General features: G+C 41.4%; 1 protein-coding gene across 4 annotated transcripts in view; it reads left to right on the plus strand.

The window, feature by feature from the left end:
- The window catches only part of SYT1 (synaptotagmin 1), a 618,694-nt gene that overhangs the window by 590,376 nt on the left and 7,283 nt on the right, over positions 1-21,035 (plus strand). For all 4 annotated transcript variants that reach the window (XM_031463091.2, XM_031463090.2, XM_064491557.1 and 1 more), the window contains exon 10: positions 20,728-20,861. In XM_031463091.2, coding sequence (XP_031318951.1) covers positions 20,728-20,861 — 134 coding nt within the window. The remainder of the gene's footprint in view (positions 1-20,727; positions 20,862-21,035) is intronic.

A 21,035-nucleotide genomic window follows, 5' to 3' on the forward strand; every position in this document is an offset into this window, starting at 1 on the left:
GGATTTCCTTGGAGGAAGTGCTGAGCTCTGCTGCGAGCCTACCTCTTTGCAACTAGGATCCCAGCCCTGCGTGCAAGCTCAGCCTTCTCCAAGCTGTAAGGTCTCAAAGCAGTCCGCATTAGACGTGCAGCTCGTCTACCCTAACAACCATTTTTGTTTGAGCTTTCTGGAGTGCAGATAGCTATTAGAGGGTTTTCTTTCCAAATCTAGGGAAAATTCTACTGAGAAAGCAAACTACTAAGAGGGAGGGAGCTGTGAAGGCTGACTCTGCGCTGCTGTTGTCAGGAAGATGGAGGCAAAGACACAAGGCAGAGGAGCAAATTTAGGAAATTGAAGAAGGAACTATGGGATGGTTACGTGACCACTTTGTTCTCTTACAGAAAAGATTGGGTAGATATTTGCCTGAAAGCCCCTTGAGAAGGGCGTGGCAGCGAGGCCAAATGGCAGAGACACAAGGTTCAGCTCCTTTGCTATTTTGTTGTTGTTGTTGTTTTGTTTTGTTTTAATTGAAGTATCGCTGAGTTAGTGTTGTATTAGTTTCAGGTGTACAGCAAAGAGTTTCAGTTATATGTGTACATTATATATGTTCTTTTTCAGATTCTTTTCCAGTATAGGTTAGTACAAGATATTAAATATAGTCCCCTGTGCTATACCGTGGGTCCTTGTTGTCTGTCTATTTTATAGACAGTAGTGTGTGTTATCTGTTCATCCCAAACTTCTAATTTATCCTGTCTTTGCTATTTTCATCTCATGTTCAAATGCTTCTCAGAAACATACAACTTCCCCTTCATTACCATTTTGATGTTCACAAATAACTCCTATTCTAAGTAGGTTTGGCATTTTATATTTATGCTTTTGTGCTAAAATGACAGATAACCACAACATATGTTTTCAAACAGAAAAAATACAACTGATAGAAAAACGACAGCATTGATCATTCACTTTCAAGTTTTGTCAAATATCTTTTTAAAATGCAGTTAATAATATACTAAGGCTTCTCCGACATCATTGATGTCATTGATTAAAATGTAAGAATGGAGGGAAAAAGAATCCATTTTTTTTTCTTGCTAAGAGAATGAGTAAACAATAATCTGTCATGTTAATACTTCAAACAGCAAACTATTCAAAATTTATTTCTGCTCTTAAAGAAGAGTTTGAGCCTAACAAATTCTTATATACACGTGCTATTAAGAAAGGAGATAGGCAAGGTACAATATGCTCCAAAAAGTGATTACACCTTCAATGAAATATGAAAAGAACAGCTCCTTTGTTGGTCAGTAAGCAAACCACTTTTGAAACCCTTTGTATACAGTCATAGGCAGCAAAAATACAACTAAAACCTGAAGATAAACATGTATGTGTGAGTATGTACTCTTTTTGATCTTCAAGTTTCCTGCGAAATTATACAACAGCGATGTATTTTTAACTTAATCTAAATTGTAAAATATGTATCAGTTATCAGGCATCAAAAGTGTCTGGGAGTACAATCTGAGGCAGCACAAAAACAACGGAACAACCAACATTTTCCCTCCATCCTCCCTGCTTCTACAAGATGTCCTGGATACCTGTGTTTTCCTCCTCATCATGTTTTCTTGAATTTTTCTTTTCTTTAGGTCTGGTATTTTCGAGAGTTTGGGTTTTGGCTCTGTTTATGTGTTGGTTTTTCTTCTTCCAATGACATACAACTTATTTCCGAAAAGCCTTCCAGGGAAATGCAAATTGTCATAGCAGTAAGTCTGCCACTCAGATCTCCTGGACAACCCCCCATCTCCACCTCCACCTTTTCCGGGGGGGGGGGGGGCTGCCTGGGTTCCTGTCTCACCTCTTCTCCATGGTGGCAACAGCCTCCCAAAGTCGGGCCCCTGGGCTCCCGCGCTGACCTTCCTTCTATCCTCCACACCTCTGCCAATGGTGTCTTCCTAAAGCAAACATCTCACAGTGCCACTGGCCTCTGAGTCTTACCCATTATAGGCCAAATAAAACCAATCCAAGATGTTTTTCCTTTTTCCTCATGCAGCAGACACCCATGATGCTGCAACTGAGAATTTATTTCCACCCACATCCTCAGATTCTGTTAAATTGTTAGGTCAAGAGAAAATGTGAGGAAAAAGGAAGCTGAGTTCATTTGGGGTAGGGGAGGATATAGCTCAGTGGCAGAGCACGTGCCTAACATGCATGAGGTCCTCGGTTCAATCCCCATGACCTCCATTTAAAAAAATAAACAGATAAACCCAATTACAACCCCCTCCAAAGAAGTCAAATGTAATTGAATTCATTTGGAATAGAAAGCTCCAAGTCAACCAGATTCCCTCTCCCAAATTCCCTTTCTTCTAAGTCTTGATAACCTGCTTTGCCTTCATTCTCTCCCACTCTCTGCGCAAATCCATCTGTCACCGTGGGGAGCTCACAGCCTCTGGCAGGAGGTCAGGTCAGGTGGGAACTTGACTGACTGGCAAGTCAGGTGGGGTCACACCGGCTGCGTCCGGAGGTACCATGCAGAAGTGTCAAGGCAATGGGATTCCGTCACATCTGTAAGCACAGACTCCCCCAGTTTCGGGAGGCACACGACCAAGTGTGAAGGGGCCCTGTGCCAGACGCGTGGCAGGGGCTTCAGACACTGGAGCTGAATCTGGATCGGAGCTCCTGGGGTTTTCTCGTATTTCAGCCCCTACAGTAGCACGTGTAATATGATGAACACTCCTGTCCCCGGTACACAAAAGAAACAAAGCCTAACATACATCATCAAACCCCCTGCGTACCCTTCCCTATCCCTTTACTCTTTCTCTCCTCAGAGGTAACTTATCTTAAATTCAGTGTTTGTGATTCTCAGGCCTGTTTTCATGATTTATGTTCACCCCTCCTGTGCATTTTGATTACATACGCACACAGTTTTGTTTTTGCATGTTTCCAGCGATATAAGTGGTCTTAGACTCTGTGTATTTGATATGTTTTCAAACCTTATACATATAAATGGTATCCGAGTATGTATCCTTATGCAGGAGCGGGTCTCTCCAAATTATATTCTGGAGGTGAATCCATGTTGATTAATGTAGACTTGTTATTTTTAAATTGCTGTAGAGCCTTCCATGGTAGGAATATATCCCAACTGAGGTTTACAGTTTTCTGTTGATAAATATTTGGGTTGTTTCCAATTTCTTGCTGTCACAAACAATGCAACAAGGAGCATTCCTATACATGTCTCTTTCTACAAACGTGGCCGAGTTTCTCCAGGCAATTCATGCAAGAGTGGGATAGCTGGGGTGGAGGAATTTGTACAGCTGAAGCTCTTCCAGGCGTTACTTCATAACGCCCCAACCACAAGAATATGAGCATTTCTGCTGTTCACATCCTCGTCAACATTGATACTGCTAACTTGTATTTAGTCAATTTCAACTGGTGTGTTTTTCCCTAAAAATCCTGCAGGGGGCAGCATATCATGGTTTCTGCTGCATTCCAGTTCCTGAGTCCCTTCCTTCGCTCCTAGAAATCCTGTGGCCTTCTCTAAGCCAGTCACTCCTCAACCCACCGCCTCCCCGCCATCAGCTCCCTGGCAGTATTTTACAAGAACAGACAAATATGACACTATCTGAAAGCTGAAAGCTTCCTCCCACTTGTAACTCCACATTCCCGGCACATACCTGTCTGCTGACAGGATGGGAGGGAAACAGAGACCAGTCAGTCCTGAGTTAAAAGACTTTGCATAAGGGAGGATGTGAGTAGACAGCGAAAGCTTCCAGCATCCTGAAGCAGTGGTATGTAACCTAATTAGAAGGCTTTGCACACTGTCAGGAACTGCTTAAGTAAATTGGAAAAATACTGAGAAGTAGGGAAAAGTAATGCAATGCAGTTGTGGCTTTGTTTTTCTTCTGCAATAGGAGATATTTATTCCTTTGCCTTCTTACATTGTTCCTGGTTCCCTAAGGAAGAAAAATTGTTCAGTTTCAATACCCCTCCTCAAATTTCTCTAATTTGTACAGAGCTGAAGTCTTGCCACTCCCAGCGTTCCATAGTGGGAATGAAGCCTTTAAAGGTGCATTCCTTTCAACAAAGTAGATGTGAAACTAAGCTGTGCTTAAAGATTGGAAATGGCAGCTTTAGCAGAGTCAGTACTTTCCAGGTAGTCCTACTGTCACCACTCTGCTGGGAAGACTTTTTCCTTCCTGGAACTGGATCTTAAAATTCCACTACTTTAAAATGAATGAATGAATGAATGAATGAACAAATGAATGAATAATAAAACTGTATTACTGTCCTTGAGGGGGAAAGTAGACAAATAAATATGATTTGCTTTTGGATTAACTACTGTTACTGGGGTTATTAAATCTTTTCCCCCTTCATTTATCATAGATTAAACATTCTCCAGATGCAATCTGTCGAATACTCTTTCAGAAAGGCATTAATAGGTGTTTGTTGTAGGGAGTAAAATTTCGTTCAATAAAAATGCTGGGTTAAAGAATTTTTTTTTAAAGAAAACCAGGTTTCTCCAGTGCAAAAATGACTTAGAGACCTTTATACTCTACTGTGTATCATAAATCTCTAAGGTAAGACTCACAGAGATTCTGTGTTTCTAAGCGGTTTGAACACAACTCCCTTTTTCATGGAACACCTGACAGAATCAGAGTTCAGAAGACACACTTTGGAAACTGCTAGGAGAGATATTCTAAGGTTGGCTACGCCATCATCCCGAATCACTGAAACCAGAAACTCACAAGACCCGATTATACGTTAGCCTTGACTGAAATTCTTTCATAATAGAACATCTGCCTTGACCTGTTGGTTGGTGTGCACGTTGCTTTTGTGTTGAATATGGTGGAGATATTTGAGGGCAGCTGAGTTTTTTTGCTTCCTTGTCTCTGACTTTTTTCCGCTTCAATGCCCGAGGAATGTCTGTATTCTTGAATTTCAGTTATTCATTCAGAGATGTGTCTGTGGTTGTACAATGTTGAGAGTTCCATCATCAGTACTTCCTAGAACATGGTATACTCTTTCCATCTCTAAGTGTGGTTATTCTTTGTCTTTAGTGACACTTCCTTGTAGGATATTCGCAAATACTTTTCCTGTATGATATTTGCAAATACTTTTCCTGTTCCATTTCTCTTTGGGATCCTCGATTTTGCTTAAGTGCTTTGGAACTCCAGTCTCTTATCTTCTAATCCCTTTGCTCCTCTTATGTTTACAAGCCTTTCTTCTAGGGCAGTCATTTTATTGGCAGCCATATTTATTTTGTTCCCTGCTAGGTCACCTTTATTTAGTGTTCTATAATGTTATTCTTCTCCTCCACCTCTTTAATTCTATAACCTTCCTGTTGTTCTGTCAGCTCATCTTTTAGCTCATATTTTTCTGAGTGCATGTTCTCATTAACTTGATTCACTGTACAAAGCACTTCTGAGGCATTTCGGTTTGTGCTTTGGATTACGCTCTTTAAGAGTGGGGGTTTTATCATTCCTGTGTGTGCTATGCTTCTTTCTTTGAAGGGTTGATTGGTTTTGTTTGTTTTTATTTGGGAGCATTGCCTTGGCATGCTTCAATATTTGTCACTGTTCTGTTCCCCCCATCTTGTTCCACGCAGCCCTTCTCTTTGCTCTGGTCCAGTGCACATGACTTCTCCTTGACTCCATTTCCATTGACTCTAACTTGTTTTCCCCCTCCCTGAACTATGGTTTGAGAACTTGGCATTGAATTCCATCCACTTTCCTGTAGACTGAAGGGAAGAGGGGCTCTGAGGAGGCTGTGTGACATCTGTGTGAATTAGAACTCCTGGATTCTGCTCTCCCCTCTGGGATTTGACAGGCATTTTGAACTTAGTTTTAACTTCTCCCTACAATCAGGACTCACATTCACCCTGAAGGGGAACCCTCTCAAATTTTTGTCTGCAATCATTTGACAAATCTCTATTGAGTACCTGTTCTCTGCTAGTCACTGTACTAATCTAGGCAATGGGAACAAAGGAGACAAAAAAATCCCTTTCTCATGAGTTTATATTCGTTGTGGTATCTTTACTGATAGAATATGGTATCCGGAAGGAGCCGACCACTTCTGCCTGGTAGCCCCTCCACTACCCCTCGGTCAAAAGAGGGGGAAAAAAGGATAGTCATTCCGTTTAATTTTCTCTAGATTTGAGGACAATAACAAAGGCTTAAGATGAATCAGATTCTCCAGTAAATCTTCACAGGGGCCGGGAGGGAGGTGAGGGTTAGGAGTTGCAGTGTGTTACTCCAGAATCTCTTCTTTTCTTGGCCAGCAGTTTGCGCACGTGTGTGTACGTTTGCACGTTTTGTTCTGGTGCCCATACTATTAAGTGGCAGTCCTTGCCTTAATTTGGTAGCTGGTTTATTGTTGGGGAGGAGGAAGCTAGTGCTCCTTGTGGCTGGCACGCACTTTTATAGCTGTGAAAGGAAGAAGGCGAGATTCTATGATCTGTTTTCACTCTGTCGCCTTCAGCTGGAGGCCTCAACTTGTTCTTTTAACTCGAATTAAATATCCTGCCTGTGGTCTGCAGAAATGAAGATTGTCATGAACTAATAATTATTTGACTACTTTAAGACTCATATTTAAAACAAAAAAACATTGAGCTGAAGCAGTTTGGTTGGGTTGTGTGTCAGCTCCTCTTGGCTAAAAACCATTTCAAGGACTTAAACTTGAGAGTACTTCTAAGACGTTGGCTAGTCTTAGCCCTGGACGCTGAAAAATGGATTCCTTCATATCTAGGGATCACATTTGTCAGAAGAGTTCTTCAATTTATGATACCTTATGCTCAAGACTTTTCTTGCACAATCCCATCCGAATCCAGTCGCTCTTCTAAGTATGTCAAACACCTATACAGATAGTGGCAGGCAGAGGCAGGAAGTGAGAATACATATCTATCTCTAGACTTCCACCAAGATCTGAGCTCCGTGTTAGCATGAGAAACCCCAAGCCCCTAGACCTATTTGCTGAACTTAAGCAGTAAAAGAAATAACCAAACGCTGGTGCTTTTTATTGTGTACAGTAAGAGACTAAGCATTACCTAGAAATGTCTCCCGAATAACTCATCCTTAATTCAGATTACAAAGAGAGTATTAGATAGATGCTGTACTTATAAGGGAATTTGAAGGGCACTAGCTGGATTGCATCTTCTTGTGTCATTGCCGTGCCTCTGGTGTAATTTCCCCCACCCAGAAATGTAATCCTTAGCCAGTTGCCTTGCAAGCTGGTTACCTTGGAGATGATAATCAGTATGATGATGACCTATTTAGAGGAATTTCTGCGTTGCCGGAAAACAAATAACCATAGAGAGAGCCTCACATGAGTGAGGCGCTTTGCCTGAAAGTGCCTTTACGAACAAATGCCATAGATGTGATGTGGTGTGTGTGTGTGTGTGTGTTCGGTGTAGATTTGTCCACAGTTAGGGTCTGCAGAGGTGTCTGTGGAAGCGCAGTGGTCCTGCAGCACTCCAAGAGTAAAGAAGGCAGTACAAACACAGCAGGCATGAGCATACGGATGCCTTCCCTCTTCCTGCAGTTTGAAATGCATGGCCACGTTGTATTGATTTCTCAGCAGCGTTCACAGAGCTTTCGTTTGCCTGGTTTCTTTTTCTTGCTCAGCCTGTGTCTTTTGAGGATTTTCTAGGGAAGCTGCAGTATGGTTGACAGGCGATGGGTGAGGATTGATTTTTACAAACCAATTGACTGGCCATTAATGGTTCCTAAATAAACTTGATAGCTACTATTTTGATCTTCTCAGAGTTATGCCACAAAGTCTAACCTCTATAGGGTGTCCCGTTTTTCTGTGAAACTGGTGTTTGTGATTATATGCAGATCTGGCTTTTTAGGTTTTTATATTTAAATGTTTTCCATTCATCACTGCCCTGTCCATTAATGGGAGGGCACAACTTTTGGTACTACTTTAATATGGACCTTAAAAAATTCCAGTGATAAATATGAAGCCTTTATTATGATCAAAGAAGCAGGAAAAACATTGTGCTGTACGCCAGAAATTGACACAACATTGTAAACTGACTATACTTCAATTAAAAAAAAGATACAAAAAAAATTAAAATGACTAAAAAAAAAAGAATCTGATCAAATGTTTCCCAAATTGCCCAATTAAAAAATATATATCTATGATTTTAAAATAAAAATTCTCAAATCTAAGATGATACTTTTATCATAAAAAAAAAGCAAGAAAAAACAACACAGGCCAAAATAGGACCAACAGGCATGACTGCCTCCTTCTAATCCAACAAGGCCACGTTTTATGTCATTTTAATATTTATTATGTTCTCAGGTGAAAACTCTCACTCGCTGTAACTTCCTCCGAGGTCATAGCACGTGTCCTTATTTTCTACCATCTTCGCAGATCATCTAGCAAATAATCTGGGCATATAATAAATGTTCAATAAACCTGACTCATCAAATAATTTGCCCTCCAAGAACTTCCAAAACCGCGTTCCTTCCAACTCGATTTTCATCTAGTCGTGTTCACAGTGGCCTCTGGGAAGAAAGAGTCTGTCGAACTCTCCCTTTTTTAAGCCATATGCAGTGAGTCTGTTTGCACAGAAGACCTTAAGTCAAGGCCAGTGAACTCATTCAGGGCCGGTTTTTCATTTCTGTACCATAGGCCTGTCCGTATGCCTCAGATCGCATGGCTGTGAACTGAGGGCAAATATCAATTTCATATTCGTTACCTCATTAAATTCTCTGGACTGTTCTGACTGCCTTGTTGAAAACGTCAGTGTAGGAAAATTGTCCTTCATTTGCCCAAGTATAACTCTTTCTCTTTCAATATTTTTGAGAGGGAAATACATTGATATTTTAATGAACAATTTCTTAGCTAAATTTTAACTGAAATTCTAGCACTACAAATTCAAATTGCTCATGTAAAGTGTTGACTTTTCTTCATCTACCAGAGTTGCTAGGAATGGTTTTATCTAAAAAGCGCAGATGTTGCTTATTGGCATACAGCCTTTGACTCATTTATGACATTTCCTAAAAGAGTCATTAAAAACACAGAGGTTTCCCATCTAATTCAGAGCCCATAAATGGTCTTAGAACATAATGTCTGCCCTCTTATTTTTTTATTCAATAAAGGTATTTAACTGTCCCTTTAATATGGTCTTCAGATTAAGCAACAAGCTGTGAGTTACTGGAAGTACACGCACGTTCAGCTTGGTGAGAATTAACCCTTCTGAAAGTAGACTTGCATCTTAATCATTCAGAATATTTCCAACAAGGTTCACATTCAGACCTCTGACTCTGCCCAAAAATTCCACTAAATTAATTTTCTCTGCTTTCTCTTGGATGGACTTTCAAGGCAAACCATGAGCCGGCTTTAGAATATTTGCCCTGTGTCTAATCTTCACTCCGAGGGTTGACAGTTCTTAGCATTTAACACTCGCTCCCCTTCCCACCCTGATGCTAAATTGAGAAGAATGAGAACAGAATGTTCTAACCTCATCCTTACCACAGGCAGTTATTCAAGAGGGAAAAAAAAAACCATATTTCACAGCCTTTGGCTAGATAAACCTGCTTTACAAATAGGGCATAATCTTCAGAAGAATGATATGGAAGAGCTTTTCTCCAAAAGGAGTTCATGGCTTTACTGCCTCTGCTCTAAGAAAACTCATGTCCTTGACCGCCAGTGATTGAACACAAATCAAGAGATTAACTCACTACAATTATTTCAGCTGCTAAATTTTGTCAGATTCTAATCAGTCCACAGCAGCACCTGTCAGAGTACTTGTGATGAGGAGCTCGGGGAGAGGGTTGGTGGGTACATCGGCTGTTTTCACTGACCCCCATTTGTCATCCTTTTAGTAGATTATGACCATCCTTTATGAAGACTATAAAAGGAGAAGACGCTGCAAAATGGAGAGTCACAGTTTCCATGAAGAGGTGGTATTAGAGCTGAGCTTAACTAAAGACATAGAGGGTGGCGACATGAAGTGGGGGCATTTCATGGCATGTACCCCCAAAGAGGGAGGAATCTTTCAAGATGCTGAAAGGGCAGTGTCCTGGACTGGAGGCAGCATGGGGAGCATCCTGAAAGATGAAACTGGAGAGGCAGACAGAAGCAAGATCATTCAGCGTCTGTTAGTCTAGTTAAGACATGTGAACACTTCAGTTACAGTATAATTACTGGACTGAAAACCATATAAGGAGTTATATCATGTTTTCCCCATCCTTCCTCGGACAGTGTACAATGTCTGTAGTCTAAAATTGATAAAGCTGATGAATATTGAACTAGATGAATGTTCAAAGGCACAGGATTTGTACTATCACTAATAGAAACTGTCTGACCATAGAGCCATCACTTAGTCTCAGGTCCCTCAGCTGTAAGACGGCTGAGGGATGGCTAAGGAGCAGCCTTGGGGGACCAGCGAGTGAAGCCTGGACACACAGGCTGGGGCTCCCCGTGTGTGTGTGTGAAACCTCTTACAGTGCATGTTGGAGTTTAGTGAGGAGAAATAGGGGACCATTTCCATTGCTGAACCCCAAGAAGTCTGGGAATTCTCCATTTAAAGCTGGATTTCCTGGTTATGATAAATGTTCACTTGTCGGGTATGAGAATAGAAAATACCTATTTTAACACTTTGTGTTTTAGTTTATAACTTTTAACAATTTGGACATACGGTATATGGACTTGCATTTGTAGCTTTAACCTGGGCCCTGCAAGTGTTGCAGGAATGTCTGATCCTATGGTTCATAAAATTCTGCACATCACAGAAAATTCCATTTCGTTTAAACCATCTTAAGATGTATAAATTGCCTATTTATGAAATCATGTTAGGGTAACCATGAAATTCCATTATGCTCAGGAAGACTGGAAAAGGCCAAAGGAAAACACCCAGGTTCAAAGAAAGACAATCTGTCGAGTGACCTCTTTCCCTCTCTATACAAGTTTAGCACTGTCCAAATAGCGTCTTATTCGTGTTTTGTGAAATTGTACATCGGTATGTGGAGGTGGAGGGGAAAGAAGACATAAGAGCTGAAGATTTTTAGAATTGACAAAAGGTTAGTTCTCTCTCTGTGACATTTCTTTGGATCCCTTAAGTGCAGAGCCTTGAATTCAAACTCAGCATTTCCAACTGAGGGAAGGGTGTCCATCTGCTCTGAATTCCCCTACAGTCTTTTCTGTACACATCATTCAGCAAAACAACAGCCACTGTCTTAAGCTATCTTTCCTACTACAAAAAGATGTGAGTTGACTTAAACTTAACTTTTCAGGAATTTGGGTCTTCTCTTCCCGGCCAAATGTGAGCTCTTTGCAGAACAAACTGGATTCTAGAGTTTTCTGTATCCCCTCACTCTCTTCCCTAAGAGTTGCTCAGTAGATATTTATACTTCACTGATGGATTCAGTCATTTGGGAAATATTTACTGAGTTCCTACCATGTGCCAGACTCTGTGTCAAGCCTGGGGATGTGAGATTGAACAGGACACTGGCTAAAAGATGAATACCTGGCACATGATAGACACTCAGTAAATGAATGACTGAGCAGGTGAATGAATGAATGAGTGGAATCTGTTCCACAGAGCTAAGGAATAAGAGCAAGAGAAGTAGAATTACCACCTACGTGGTATATTAGACCAAAAATCATCAAAGCAAGAGATGTCAGCTTAAGGAAGAATATCTGTGATTCAAGAACGTGGAAAATGTGGGGGAACTAAGACCGGCCCTAACATTTATACCTCTGCGCCTCCTCCAGGGCCATTTAGTTTGCGAATCTCTCCAGAAGCTTGCAAAGAATTAAACCAATCCATAGAAACCAAATTTTCTGTATAAAGAATTTGACTAGCACCCCAAACGTTCATTTCTCCCAGATTGAGGGATGAAGTGTCTTAGGTGATGTCAATTCCAAAGACATCCACGTATACAATAACATTATTGGGAACTTTTACTGAGCTCTGCAGTGCGGATGTGTGGTGATTGACTTTAATCACAAATTTGTGTCATAAAAAGCAGTAAAATCACCCCAGAATGATATTACTCCTTATCATTTTCTTATATGAAGTATAATATTGAAGCCATAGTTTATTTTTATTTGCCCCTTACAATATTGTAAGAAAACCAGATTACCAAGGTGGAAGCTGGTCTCTCCTACCAAGCTACCTATCTTCTTGATGTGCAGGGCACCGGCCGATTTCAAATAAGAGTTTCACAGCTTTGTTAAATAGAACCATATTTGGCCATCAATGAACCAGAATGAACTCTCTCTCAGGAAGGATAAAGGAAATCAACATTCAAATAAAGAAACTAACAACAAGCCAACGAGGGTGTTCAATGCTTTGTGTCTTTCTAAAATACTACATGCATTATTCATACTGTAAAATCTCCAACCGGAGTGGGCAAGTATGAGTTATCAACAGTATTAGGAGTCTTAAAACCATTATGTCTTTTTCTAGAAGAAAATGAGGCTTCATTGCTCATCCTCTTCTAGGTCCACAGATTCAACAATGTCACGTAAAGGCCCAGAGAGGGGACAGCAAGGAGAAAGGAACCCTTCTGAGAACATGAATGCATTTCCTTTTTTCAAGCAGAGAAAAAAGCAGTGAGATACTTCCATCCAAGAAAATGCAGGGGCCATTCCCCTGCTCTCGAGGAGACAGACAAGTTCTAGAAACAATTCAAAATGAGGACATGGAGAGAGATTCCTCCACTTCATATGGAAACATTTCCAAATCTCTCTCTCAATTATCCTAAGACAATCTCCATCCATAAATTTTCTAAGGCTTAGATGGAAGAATGTTTAAAAGACATGGAGATATTTTAAAGCAAGTACATACAAAGCATAGGGAGTCAATGAGAGTGACGTCGATTCTGTCTGAACCAATCTGTGAACTGGGCGAGCCTGCAGTAACCCCACTACAGAGCACTCACCCTGTCCAGTCATATTATGTGTAAGAGCTCCTCTGTTCTCACATTGTCTTTGTTTTGAATTCAGGCTGGATTGTCCAGAAACCACCTGCATGTCGGTAAGGAGTAGCATCCATCTGTCGTGTTACTTTTAAATCCCAGCGATGATGTTATCAAGTAACAGTGTTACCAGCATCATCTCATCAAGTAGAAATGTCTAATAATTGCTGTTTTTTTTTTAAAGGAGAAGAAAAAAGAAAGAGATATCTTACTAGTGACCTTTCATCTGGCATAAACAAGAGGCTAAGCCCAATTGTCCAGGAAAAAATACAAGTCAAGTGAAATTTGCCATCTGCAATTTGGTTTGCTTTGCTGAATCCTTTGACTGTTTTTTTCTAATCAGCTCATACAGTTTAGACGTGGTCATGCCACCAAACTCTTTGTAGTCATCCAGAAAGAATCAGACATAATTACTACCGTTCTTAGTCTTATGTGTTTGACCTTTCCAAAAGATTTTCCAAAGTTCAGGGAAAAGAGGGTTGAATTATAGATGAAGGATTCCACCTTAAATACAGAACAGAAAAGATTCAGATTTTGCAAATGCAGTGTACTCCTCCCTCTGCAAAGGTCAGTAGATAAATGTGCCACATATGTGAAATCTTCCTTTGCTGGATTCCTGTTCCCCAGGTTTTGGACGAGAGTTCCCACATTTTCAGTCAAGGGGCTGGCAGTCGTATTCAGTCCATTTGGCAGCAACAAAAACGATTGTTGGAATTCAGTGGCTTCCTCCCCATGACCAAAAATGCTTTCCATTTAATTCCTAACAATAGAATTTTGCATTTATGTTTTTGTCTCCTCGAAGCAGTCCGCCACCATTAATGAACGAAGTCAGCTTTTGCTAATTTCTGATCTGACTCATTAAAACAAGGTTGCTTTTCTCTGTGGCAAGTCACTTATGCAGTGTTGTTTTCTTCCGGCAAACACTGCACTTAACTAATATAAATTCATTTTTAAATTGTGGGCTCCCATAGAAGATTTTCCCAGAATATATTTTTAATGCTACATCCTTGCTATAACATTACAGGGAGCATTTTAAACTATAAAGATACTAAGTTCTTCAATGTAGTCTTCTCACAGTACTTGTAAATTATTTATAAAGACCCCCCTCAAGTAAATGTGCTGTAACTGCCAGTGACGGCAATGGAAATTGTCTGCTCTGTGAACCCTGTTAGTATTTAATTATCTGTGTACTGTTAAATGTTCGGCTTAATGATGAAACAGGCCATAGATGCACAAGAAGAATCTGCCGTTGGCAAGGAAACTCTAAGCCCTAAATCTGCCAAGCTTTCACTCAGCGCTCTCTGCTGCTGCTGGACCACTTGAGGGCTCACTCCTAGGAATTTGATCTCAAGTAGGAAGGAATGTCTGTCTGAAGATACATCTATACGCACTTTCAAGTTTAGACAGAGATGGAATCCTAGAGACCCTAGGCTGAGAAACTCTACACACATTGGTTGTTTGTCTCCCAACTTCTCTTCCCAGCCTTCTTGGTCAGAGCCTCCTAATTCCTGTTTGAGGGGCCACCGTATTCTTCTATTCTCAGCTTTGTGCTTAGAGTAGAGTTGCGCCAACTCCCAACTCCAAAGGTAGGATTCCTGGCCCTCCTGACTGGTTTGGGGATGGATACATGACTGAGGACTAAGCCAGTCTAGCTCACTGCAGCCTCTCTACCACAGGGATCACTGTAGGTACCACGTGTCATCAAGGTTGTCCAGAGCAGAGTGAACCTGGGACTTTTCCTGGGAATCCTGATGGAGACTGTCTTTCCCTTGGATGGTACAGTGTGATGCCAGGAGACATGAAGCTGGTGCAGTCATTTACATCCTTAAGGGAAAAGCCTAGGATATCTCAGGGAGGCCACCATGTGAAATCTACAGAGGACTCTACAGAAAACAGACTAGAGACACAGGCAAACCCGGGACCCTGCTGGTTCTGGTGAATCTGAATTAGAGAGAGAGAGCAGACGTTAACTGCTGGAACAGAGACTCCGAAATACAGTGGCTCCAAAAGATAGAATTTTTCTGTTTGAAATTCTTTATCTCCCACATGTCCCTAGGTGGGTGAGTGGACAAGATTGGTAGGCAGTTTGGGGCTGTGAGGTCATTTAGGGACCCAGGATCTTCCCATCTTGCTGTCCAGTACCCCCAGAGTACTGTCTTCATGTTACAAAGTAAAAGCTGGTTCATTGCCCTCCCATCACATCCCTGTTTCAGTAGCAAGAAAGAAAGGAAAAGGGGAAGGCGTGAAGCTGGTTTTAAGGAAGGGTTTATCTGTTTTAGCTCTGTTGATATTTCGGGCTTGATGATGCTTTATTGTTAAGAGCTGTCCTGTGCATTGTAGGATGTTTAGCAGAATCCCTGGCCTTTACACACTCAATGCCCATATTACCCTCCAACCCCACTCTAAGTATGACAATCAAAAATTGTCTCCAGACATCGCAAAATGTCTGGCGGATGAAACAGCTCCCCGTTGAGAACCACTGTTTTAAGGACACACTGTGGAGTTTACACACATCACTTCCATTCCCTGCCAATAGGCAGAGGTGGTTATTTGGCCATAGTGAGTCTGGAAGAAGTATTTCTAACTGGACGAACTGGTGCCCAAGTAAAACTTTTAGGGGTTCTATTGCTAAAAAGAAGGGGGAAAGGATTTTAGGGGACAGTTGACAGTCTGTGCCACACAGCTCTACCTCTGGACTTTTCCATCATGTTAGTCAATGAGCCACCATGTTGAAGCGGGCTTTCAGTCATCTGAAATTCAGAGCCCTACTTGATACAAGTACTACTTTCCTCATCCAGCACGGTAAGCTGAAATGTAGTGGACATTATCCATGGGTTGGGGGGTGGAGATGAAGTGAATGATACTTGAAGTTACTCAGAAGCTGGGTACTGGCTCAGAAGGGACTGAGCAAGACAGCTGAAATGAGGCTATTTCTTACCAAAAGAAGTCTCCGGTTGAAATGGAAAGGCCATGGTTACAAGGGCTTCCGGTCACTGTGGTAGTTCAGAAAGAAGACAGTGTAATTATGCAAAATTGTCAAGATAAAAACCACAGGCATCTTGCATTATTCAGCTTTGAACTGCTGGTTTCTAGTTCTCATTGTAAATACAAAAAGCCTTTAGTGGCTCTTTTATATCTCACACAAAAGGAGCATTGCTTACAGCCAGCTGTCTTGCAATTATATTTCTGTGAAGTTAGCATAATTTGACATTAGAAGTGCCTAAGGGAAGAACAGGGTGACAGTGGTCCCGGGTATTGGAGTGGAGTCAGGAACAGTAGTGGAAGGAGCCCCACCCCAACCCCGTCACAAGTAGATCTTCTTCCCAAGGTTCATCCTGAAGCCAATAGTTCTGAATTCAAAACACATTTTCTCACAGGAATATTGTTTTGATGTTGTTAGATTAGCCCAGAAGTCCTCCAATACCAGAAAAGAAAGAGATGTAGGCGTTGCAGTAGCACAAAGGAAAAGGCTGCGGGGCAGAGAAAGGTTTGTCTGAAGGGTCTGACTGAGAAAACCACCAGTGAAATCTGCAGGGGAGAGGTGACTTTTAGATCACACTTACAAGGGGAAAAGAAAGAAAGGACATTTCAGGCTACAGGGCAGGCAGTTCAAAGACAGGGCATTTTGAATTCTCTGTGCGGAAAGTGAGTATTAAGTAGGAGCTGGGTACAGGCTCTGTGGAAATGAGATGAGTAAGTTGGGGTGGGGCTGTTAATGCCCCGGTAGAGTTTGGATTTTTTTTTTATGTTGGCAAGACATGAAAGACTTTTAATGAGGGAGCTAGTGTGATCGAATATCATTTTCACAATTCTAGAAAGACCAGTTTGAAGCTGAGGCCATGGTCATAAGAGAGATTGGATTTCTGAGCTTGAGATGTGGCAACCAGTTAGAAAGAGGGAAGCAACCAGAGAGACAAGGTGAAGGTAAATTAGCAGGATGCGGTGGCTAACTCTTCGTGGGAGATGGAGAAGAAGGAATCAAAGATGGCCCCAAATCAGGCAGGACTCGTGGCGCAAGAACAGGGGAGGTAATGAGCCCAGCAGGTTTCTGTCCCAAGGACAGAAGCAGAGCTGAGACGGTTAGGACCCTGCAGCACAGCATGGGGGCTGCACTTCTGTTTCTGCAAAGTTTGCCCACAGTGTCCCCATAACTGAAGGAAAACAGCTTCCTGGATTTTACACTTGCTTCCAAAGTCTTCTTCCAAGGTTATTCTATAGCCTTTTTTGGGAACGTATCTCTACATGTTGAAACTGTGCCAGTGACACCAGTGTTGGGGAAAACACTGCATTCCAGTGCCAGACCCTATGGCCAGAAACTGTTTAACTGAGGTGGCAGTAATATTGGCAGCATAAGGTTATACTGCTGGGTGCCTGAGGAAAGTAGTATAGAGAAAAATCCTATTAAATGTGTGTTAAAATAATATCAAATGTGGTTAAACTGAAAAAAAAAAGTCCTTGAGAGTCTTGGGGCCAATGAAGGGACAGGAGAAAATAAAGAAGGATCAGCTCATGCTAAGAGAGAGAAAAGAGGGAACCAAGGGAGAGTTCAGTGGAAAGAGTGCTGTCTTGGTCTGGAGATAAACAGAAGATGGATGGATGGATGGATGGATAGATGAATGATAGATAGAATGAATGATAGATAGGCAGATGATAGAATGAATGATAGATAGAATGATAGATTAATTGAAAGAGTGATAGATTAGATAGAATGAAAGATAGATGATTGAATGATAGAATGAATGACAGATTCACTGATAGAGTGATTGACTGATTGACAGATAGATAGAAGGAAAGAATGATAGATAAGACAGATAATAGAACTACTATAACAGAATGCCACAGACTGGGCAGCTTAAACAACAAATATTTCTTTTCACCGTTCTGGAAGCTGGAGGTCAGAGATCAGGGTACCAGCACGATCAGGTTCTTGGTGAAGGCTCTCCCTGGCTTACACGTGTCTCCTCATTATACTCTCACGTGGCAGAGTAAAAAAAGGTCATCTCTCTCATGTCTCTTTGTATAAGGCTTCACCCTCATGACCTAACAACTCCCCTAGGACCCCACCTCCTAATGCCATCACACTGTGGGTTAGGATTTTAACATATAAATTCAGAGAGGACACAAACATTTAGTCCATAACAAGCGTCAGGACAATGCCTGCGAAGGTGGTACCAAGAATCAGCTGGAAGAAAGTGAACTTCTGGCATTCCACTTGATCGCCTTACCCAGCCTCCCCATTTCCATTCCTTCCATAGACAAAGTCACCACATCAGCCAAACCTGTGCACAGCACAGTACATGGTAGAGAAAGAGGGAACCACAAGAAAATCGGGGAATACATGTGTTACCACTCTTCTTACTCCCTGACCAGAAGAGGGTGGCAGGTCCAGTGTAACCAGGGTATATCGGCTGGAGGGCAGCGGGATGGGATGCAGTACCTGAAGGACCACGTGGAGGTGAGCGCTCACTTCTCCTGGAGCTAAATGCTGAAACATCAGGGCCCCCCAATCTTCAGGTGTCTGGCTCCTTGCTGCCATTTGGTTCTTAGTTCATACCGGGCCTCCTTGGTGAGGACACTGCCGATCAGTCTTCCTAAATTACCTCGTTCTCCCCCAGGCACTGATTCCATCCCCTCAGAGCTCCTAGTGAAATCTGAAATTATCTGGTTGGGTTTTTAATTTGCTTACTCAGATGGCAGACGCACAAGGAATTTTCTCGTCATTTACTGTGTTAAACGAATAAATAAATAGTCATCATGCTTCTCTTGCAAAAACCTGGGCCTGAATTAGGTTGATAAAATTTCAACACACGAACAAAGGAGGCATAAACGTTGATTTATGGGTATTTTGTCAGTACCAAGGAGTAACTAAAGACTTGACCATCTTTACAAAAGTTCAAGGCGCTGGGAAGGAGGACCCAGGGAACTTCGTAAGCAAACAAGGGCTCTGAACCAAAAAAGTCAACGTTGCCTGTGAACAACAAGATAGATTATCAGATAAAAAAAAAAAAGTGCCATTTTCCCCTTCATCTGCAATTATTTACAGTGTATTTTTTTTTTACTAAACAACTATTTAGTTGATGGAGTTGGTTTCTCATCTCTTGGTCTGACTTTTAAAGATATTCTTCATTTCAGTGAAAATCTTCATTGCCAGCCCCTTGACCTAATGTAACATTAAAAACCAAAACAGACCCCAGACGACACTTATCCAAGTAATGCGGGCTTTGGGGCGATGGGAAGACGCCAGGACTGAAAGTAAGGAGACCCAGATTATGAGGCCCTAAATAAATTCCACTTACTCATTCAACAAAAATTGAACAGTACCAGGTACTGATTAGTAAATTCAATTAGTGAGTATGGCAGACAAAATTTCTGTCCTTCATAAGTTATGTTGTTCTAAGAGGGGACAGGCAGAGAGAGAGAAAAACCACATTTTCTGGCCTACAGTTGTATCCTGTAAACAGTATGTGAGCCTTAGGCTAGATTATCCAGAAAGTTTCTCCCAGCTCCACATGTTCTTTGAAAGAGAGGAAAGAAATTTTGGAAGGCTTGGTAGGGGTGATTTGAGGGAGTAAAATTATAGATGATTTAAATTGTTTTCTTCATTTTATTTGTCATGGCTTTCTGATATTCTTTCTGTAATGAACATGCGTGGCATATCAGATGGGAAAATGTTAAAAAAAAAAAAAAAAACCAGTAGATTTTACTATCAAGAACCTGAGTGTTGGTTCTTAATAACCTGAAGGTATGTCATTCATCCATTAGTAATGAGAATCGTCTTACCCCTCCAGCGACTGACTTATTACTTTACCTAATGAGGCTTTGGGGAAACTGCTAAGGGAATCTTTCTGCTTCTTTTCTCATTACCTCTGTGTGTGCTACTGGCTTATTCCCTTTTCCCTGAACCCTGGAAGCTCTTCTCTACCTAGGATGTTCTGACACAGGTCCTGGATCTGTTTCTCTCTCTCTCCCTCTCTCCCTCTCCCTCTCCCTCTCTCCCTCTCACACACAAACACACACACACACACACACACACACCCTCTTTCTCATCCTTCAATATTCACATTTCACATTACACGGTACCCCAGGGAGAAGCCTTACTCGAGTGATCAAAGTACAGGTTTTCCATTCCTCCTGTAGACCCAGCATATCACCCCTGGGAACACCTGTCATATCCCTATCTGCTTTTTTATTCCGGAACACTCTTAATGTACAATTTCATATGCATTTGTTTTCTTTCCAAGCGTGCTGTCTATGTCCCCCACAAGGCAGAATTTCCATCCTGAGAACAGGGACGGTCTGTTTTGTTCCTGGCTCTGTCCCTAGGGCCTAACATTGGTTGAACATATGAATAAATGAATGGATGAAATGGCCCCTTTGTCCTCTCTGTGTGTCTAGAGTTTTATTCCCACGCAGTGGTATACTGCAGCCAGTTCTTTGCCAGCTCACAAGAGCCAACTGTTAAATTTTCAGGAATTTAGTAGCCAGTTGTTAAACTGCTGGCTTGAAATCGGCCATGCAGAGAATATTTACACCATGGACGTTAGCAAATGCTACATGTCAAGACATTTTCTTTCCAAAGAGCTGGTTTAGCAGCACACCACAGATCCCATCTCCTAAATCTGACCGTAAATATTGACATATCATGGTGCAAAAACATGGCCCATAGGTTACTTAAAATTTTTCAACCAAAAATTTTTCAACCAAACTTTAAAAAATACTAAATATATGCTACGCAGTTATTTTCCTATTGGGAATACTGGGTCTTTGTATAAGCTACATTATAATCTAAAATATGTATCTCTGACCGCCTAAAGTTTTTGTTTCTGTTTTTCAGATCCTTATGTGAAGATTCATCTGATGCAGAATGGTAAGAGGCTGAAGAAGAAAAAGACAACAATTAAAAAGAACACACTCAACCCCTACTACAATGAGTCATTCAGCTTTGAAGTACCCTTTGAGCAAATCCAGGTAATGTCAAACGTATTTTGTCTTCCCGTTCAATTTCATCTCTTCAGATCATATAAATTAAACACACGGACCTTACAAATGATCCGTGCACGTGCCTCCACTGGAACTACCATTCTTATTCCCCCGCACATTTGATGCTCAAGTTACATCAAGAGCAACCTGACAAAATATGCA

This window comes from Camelus dromedarius, chromosome 11 (assembly GCF_036321535.1).
Source record: "Camelus dromedarius isolate mCamDro1 chromosome 11, mCamDro1.pat, whole genome shotgun sequence".
Lineage (NCBI taxonomy): Eukaryota > Metazoa > Chordata > Mammalia > Artiodactyla > Camelidae > Camelus > Camelus dromedarius.